Genomic DNA, 6357 nt, shown 5'->3' on the forward strand with positions numbered 1-6357 from the left:
CTCCTGTACTATGTCTGCACAGGGCCGGATTTCCCACAAGGCCACCGAGGCCAGGCCTCGGGGCAGCAGTGGTACAGGGGCGGCCCGGCGCCGCTCCTGCAATGACTTCTCGGCCGCCCCCTACACTAACCTAGCAGCATGCAGCGCACCTGGGCACCAGAGAGGTGGGGGCGCTGAAGCGCTAGAGTGCTCCTCTCCCTCCTCCTACTCTCTGTGTCCAGACGCGGCTCCCTCCGCTCCCACCGCCGCCGCTGCTGTTTTTTTCGAGGCTTCAGCCTGTCCCCCCTCCCTCCTCCTGTCAGAGAAGGAGAGCAGCCGCCGGAGATCGGAGCGGCTGGTCTCTGTGCGGGGGGCGGGGGGGCGCGTGTTCTCTTGTGTCTCTCACTCCCGCCCAAGCCTGTCTCCATCTGTTCCATCTGTTCACTTATGGAGGGGGAGTTGTCCTGGGAGGGGGGGTTGTCCTGGGGCTCTGTACTAGTGAAGGGGGGGGGTTGTCCTGGGGCTCTGTACTAGTGAAGGGGGGGTTTGTCTGGGGGGGGTTGTACTAATGAAGGGGGGGGGTTGTCCTGGGGGTCTGTACTAATGGAGGGGGGGGTTTGTCCTGGGGGGGTCTGTACTAATGAAGGGAGGGGTGGTTTGTCCTGGGGGGGTCTGTGCTAATGGAGGGGGTGGGGGTTGACCTCGGGGGGGGTTGTCCTGAGGGGGGTTTGTACTAATGGAGGGGGGTTGTCCTGGGGGGTTTGTACTAATGGAGGGGCGTTTGTCCTGGGGGGTCTGTACTAATGAAGGGAGGGGGGTTTGTCCTGGGGGGGTCTGTACTAATGAAGGGAGGGGGGTTTGTCCTGGGGGGGTCTGTGCTAATGGAGGGGGTGGGGGTTGACCTGGGGGGGTTTGTACTAATGGAGAGGGGGTTGTCCTGGGGGGGGTTTGTACTAATAGAGGGGGGGTTGTCCTGGGGGGTATGTACTAATGGAGGGGGGTTGTCCTGGGGGGTTGTCCTGGGGGGTATGTACTAATGGAGGGGGGGTTGTCCTGGGGGGTATGTACTAATGGAGGGGGGTTGTCCTGGGGGGTTTGTACTAATGGAGGGGCGTTTGTCCTGGGGGGTCTGTACTAATGAAGGGAGGGGGGTTTGTCCTAGGGGGGTCTGTACTAAGGGAGGGGGGTTTGTCCTGGGGGGGATCTGTACTAATAAAGGGAGGGGGGTTTGTCCTGGGGGGGGTCTGTACTAATGAAGGGAGGGGGGTTTGTCCTAGGGGGGTCTGTACTAAGGGAGGGGGGTTTGTCCTGGGGGGATCTGTACTAATGAAGGGAGGGGGGTTTGTCCTGGTGGGGGTCTATACTAATGGATGGGGGTTTGTCCTGGGGGGGGTCTGTACTAATGGAGGGGGGTGGTTTGTCCTGGGGGGGTCTACACCCAGGAAAGTACACCCAGGACTCTAGAGGGAGAGGGCAGTGCTGAGGGAACACCATCAGAGAGAGAACCCCGCTGCCCTGCGCCACCAGAGGGAAAGCCACACAGCCTGGCGCCATCCCTGGTGGAGAAAGGAATGGAGTCATTGCAGGAATACAGATCTGGGTGCTACCCAACGGAGTCGCCACGGGCAATTCAGAGTGAGCTGACTCCTGATCAGAGGGAACCGTTGCTGTATCGCTGGGTCAGGTGAGAGGGCCTATCGGCCATTATCTACTAATGTCCATAGGAACTGCAGTCTCTGACCGTCTCCTGTATCATGTCTGCAATCTCTGACCATCTCCTGTACTATGATTGCAGTCTCTGACCATCTCTTGTATCATGTCTGTAGTCTTTGACCGTATCATGTCTGGGGGCTCTTTCTGGTGGTGTGTGTGTGTGTGTGTGTGTGTGTGTGTGGGGGGGCGCGGCATTGAAGGGCCCGGCCTTGGGGCGGCAAAGGGAGTAAATCCGGGCCTGTGTCTGCAGTCTCTGATCATCTCCTGTATCATGTCTGCAGTCTCTGATCATCTCCTGTATCATGTCTGCAGTCTCTGATCATCTCCTGTACTATGTCTGCAGTCTCTGATCATCTCCTGTACTATGTCTGCAGTCTCTGATCATCTCCTGTATCATGTCTGCAGTCTCTGATCATCTCCTGTATCATGTCTGCAGTCTCTGATCATCTCCTGTACTATGTCTGCAGTCTCTGATCATCTCCTGTACTATGTCTGCAGTCTCTGATCATCTCCTGTATCATGTCTGCAGTCTCTGATCATCTCCTGTACTATGTCTGCAGTCTCTGATCATCTCCTGTACTATGTCTGCAGTCTCTGACCATCTCCTGTACTATGATTGCAGTCTCTGATCATCTCCTGTATCATGTCTGCAGTCTCTGATCATCTCCTGTACTATGTCTGCAGTCTCTGATCATCTCCTGTACTATGTCTGCAGTCTCTGATCATCTCCTGTATCATGTCTGCAGTCTCTGATCATCTCCTGTATCATGTCTGCAGTCTCTGATCATCTCCTGTACTATGTCTGCAGTCTCTGATCATCTCCTGTACTATGTCTGCAGTCTCTGATCATCTCCTGTATTATGTCTGCAGTCTCTGACCATCTCCTGTACTATGTCTGCAGTCTCTGACCATCTCCTGTATCATGTCTGCAGTCTCTGATCATCTCCTGTATCATGTCTGCAGTCTTTGATCATCTCCTGTACTATGTCTGCAGTCTCTGATCATCTCCTGTACTATGTCTGCAGTCTCTGATCATCTCCTGTATTATGTCTGCAGTCTCTGATCATCTCCTGTATCATGTCTGCAGTCTTTGATCATCTCCTGTACTATGTCTGCAGTCTCTGATCATCTCCTGTACTATGTCTGCAGTCTCTGATCATCTCCTGTACTATGTCTGCAGTCTCTGATCATCTCCTGTATTATGTCTGCAGTCTCTGATCATCTCCTGTATCATGTCTGCAGTCTCTGATCATCTCCTGTATTATGTCTGCAGTCTCTGACCATCTCCTGTATCATGTCTGCAGTCTCTGATCATCTGCTGTACTCAATGAATGTCTCCTTGAATTATGAATAAGGTCAGATGAATCTCTGCTCACATATGCAGGTTATCGAAAATTTGCAATTCTCCAAAAAAAGGCGCGATTCGCCTAATCCGTTTAATTCATAAATCAATTTAGCAAATCTTTAACAGCATAGTGACCTCAACTGAGTCTCAGTTTTACAAAGCAAACCCTTCAGGATACATTCTCCTTATTTTGGAAAAATAAAGCAAAAGTGACAGCTATTTTCAGTCGCATCCAATGAAATCTGAAAACGACAGGTGCATGTATGATAATCGAGCGCCTTCGGCTGGTGTTAAAGCTTTCTGAACTGAACATTTAGCCTTTGCGCTTATATGACTGTAGTGCCCAAGTCCTGGGTTACTGCCCTTTGCACTTTGCTATGCTCTAGTCAATATGCCCCGGAAACTTTGCAGCCCTAGGCTGGAGCCTGTTCAGCCTTTCCTCAAAGTACAGCTTGGGTCCAACCAGTTCTGTGCATCCATTCTGCTTCCAGTATTACTATAGAACATCAGAATCCTCAATCGCACCTTATCTAGACCCCCTGAGTTTTGTTATTTTTGCATTAACTAGGTACACCCGGTCCCCAGGGTGGGGGGGAGTCACACGACTATTAGAGGTCATTTGTAAAGTGCTTCTGTTTAGGATATATATGGAACTGTAAAAAGGGGGTGTGTCTAGTAAAATACGGGCAGCACAGTGGCTTAGCACTTCTGCCTTGCAGCACTGGGGTCCTTGGTTTGAATCCCACCAAGGGCACTGTCTGCATGGAGTTTGCATCTTGCTTGCATGGGTTTCCCTCTAAATACTCCAGTTTCCTCCAACACTCTAAATACATGTTGGTAGGTTTACTGCCTCCTGTCCTGGTATGTGTGTGTATGTATGTGAGATAGGGACTTTAGATTGTAAGCTCCTTGGGTGCAGGGACTGACGTCAATGTGCAGAACTGAAAGTGCTATGTAAAGCGATGATGCTGTATTAATACCTGTAATAAACAAACAACTCACCTGTCGATGTGACGGAGGTAAGTAGGCTGGCGATGAGGACCGCCATCCTTCGCCCGGCCATGCTCATGTCCCGAGGTTCTCCTGGTGACCCTCTCACGTGGAGATAAACAGATTATAGGAGGTGAGCCGGTATTAAGGTTTGCAGGCGCAGAGGCTGTGGGTGAGCGGGGTCAGGTCCTGCACGCCTGGCTCCGGCGCTGGCAAGGTTAATGCGATGAATGATTAGCTAGGACCCCGTGTGTGTGTTTGGACCCTGGCGTTGTTTAGCAAGCCTGAGCTCTGCCCTCCTGACAAAGGGCGAGTGTTGTCCTCTAGGCGCTGTGTCACCCGGTTGCAGGACGTTCGCTGTCCTTTCAGTGCTTTGAGGGGGGGGGGGGGCGGATGTCTTGTTTTGCCAGTCTGATGCCCCCCCCCAACAATTGGCTGCCTATGCTGGAATGGCACGGCCAGATACAATGCCCGCCTGTTCTCTGCGGCTTGGACCAAATGTGCCAGTTTGAGGAACAGAGAGAAATCCACAAAATGTATCAAAATCAACCTGAAAGATGACGCAACGCGGTCAGCGCACAGCGGAGACAACCCACCAAAATCTGATTTTTCAGCTTTCATTATCTTCTATAATAATGTGCTACATGAGGGTATAGAAACATAAAGGGTCAGTCCGTTCAGAACTGCTAATTCAGTGTTTAGTGGATGCTGGAGAGTTACATTCCTATCTCCCTGTTTCTTCTATTTCTTAGGGACTGTATAGATCCCTGTACTGAGTACTCAGGTCTGTACACCCGCTAAGCCCATTATGAGGGGTTAATTTTGTTTATTGAAAATCTTACAAACAACAACTTATATACAATAAAACCATAATAAATAAATAAAACATATTTACAAAATAATTTAATATGATTATACAAAACAAGAACATAATAAATGGTACAAACCAAATTGCGCACAACACAATCCCTACGGGAGAGCCAGACTAAGGAACATCACCGTCACCATGCATGTAGCCTTTTATCAAAAATAGATTTCATCTTGAAAATCTAGGGGAGTGAATCAAGAATACAAAGAAAAGCCGCACATCCCGAGATCAACAGGCAGCAGCTACAGAGTCCTGATATTCCTCCACGCCCTTATCCAGGCCTCCCGCTGCCACCTGCCTTTCTCAAGACCCCGAATCTTCCCAACCTCACCCAGAATGTCCTGCACCACCACTTCCACAGGGAGGATTTTACTCCGTAAGGATACCTGACACCGTGCACTCCACGTGAAATAACGGACTACTAGACTAACTAAAAAAAGTGTTTCCAAATCATAATCCCAACGAGTCTGGAATGACCCATACACCCACTCTGCATAACTCATATGGAGGAGGAAGGGTATACTCAGAGCCCTCCCCACCCTCTTGTACACCTCTATATTAAAAGGGCACTGAAGTAGAAAGTGATCCATGGACTCCACCACTCCTCCACACTCCACTCTCGGGCAGCCCCCATCACTCATGGAAAGAAACTTCAAGTTGCCCTTCACATATAGTTTCCATGAAAGGCAAGCCAAGCCTGATCCCTAAACTTCATTGGGATTCGCTCCAAATTAATCAATCGCAAACCCACCCCCAAAACCAGGCTTGGCCAATCCCTCGAGGCCAGTGGCTCACAAAAAGCAGAGCTCATGATCCGCTTCTCAAGAAGTTTCCTTGGAAGAGATTTGACTTCTCCTGCTGTTACTTGCCACTGCTGAAGCATTTTCAAACACGGGGCAACATAAGCCGGGAGCTGTTCATGCTTGACCCTCAGGCTTTTCACTGGCCCACCATTTTCCCAGTCTCGCAGAAAGGGCCTAAACCAGGACTGGAAAATACCAACCCACCCAGGCGGTCTCTCTGCCAACATGTTACCAAGATTGTACTTCACAAACATCAGAGAGAAAAAGACTACAGGGTTGACGATCCCTAGGAAGGTAAGTCACATTCCTTTTGACAAGGTTTATTCTATTCCCCCAACAGCTGGAAGAAACAACTATAGATCCTGGTATAGAGAGAAACTGGCAAAACTCAAGCAAAAATGACAAACAGAAAAATCGGAATCAGGTAAGTCTTGATCAGATCAACCTTTTCCCTCAAGGAAAGCTGCCAACCTTTCCAGCTTGCCACCTTGGCATCGGCATTCTCCAGCCTGTTCACCCAGTTTGCATGATCATAGTCACCTGGGCTGAAATCAATGCCTAGAACTCAAATTTTTTGTTGGGGCTCCAGAAAGTCATCCGGGAGAACAAAGCTCTCACCTTCCATGCCCATCCAGAAAGCTCTTCACTTCCTGGTTGAC

At 50.2% G+C, this 6357-nt stretch overlaps 1 protein-coding gene across 1 annotated transcript in view; it reads right to left on the reverse strand.

The window, feature by feature from the left end:
• PLA1A (phospholipase A1 member A) overlaps positions 1–4407 on the reverse strand; it is a 31033-nt gene extending 26626 nt beyond the window's left edge. The window contains exon 1 of the mRNA XM_073617518.1: positions 4040–4407. Coding sequence (XP_073473619.1) covers positions 4040–4106 — 67 coding nt within the window. The 5' untranslated portion in view covers positions 4107–4407. The remainder of the gene's footprint in view (positions 1–4039) is intronic.
• Positions 4408–6357: the final 1950 nt, after the last annotated feature.

Source organism: Aquarana catesbeiana, linkage group LG02 (genome assembly GCF_042186555.1).
Source record: "Aquarana catesbeiana isolate 2022-GZ linkage group LG02, ASM4218655v1, whole genome shotgun sequence".
NCBI lineage: Eukaryota > Metazoa > Chordata > Amphibia > Anura > Ranidae > Aquarana > Aquarana catesbeiana.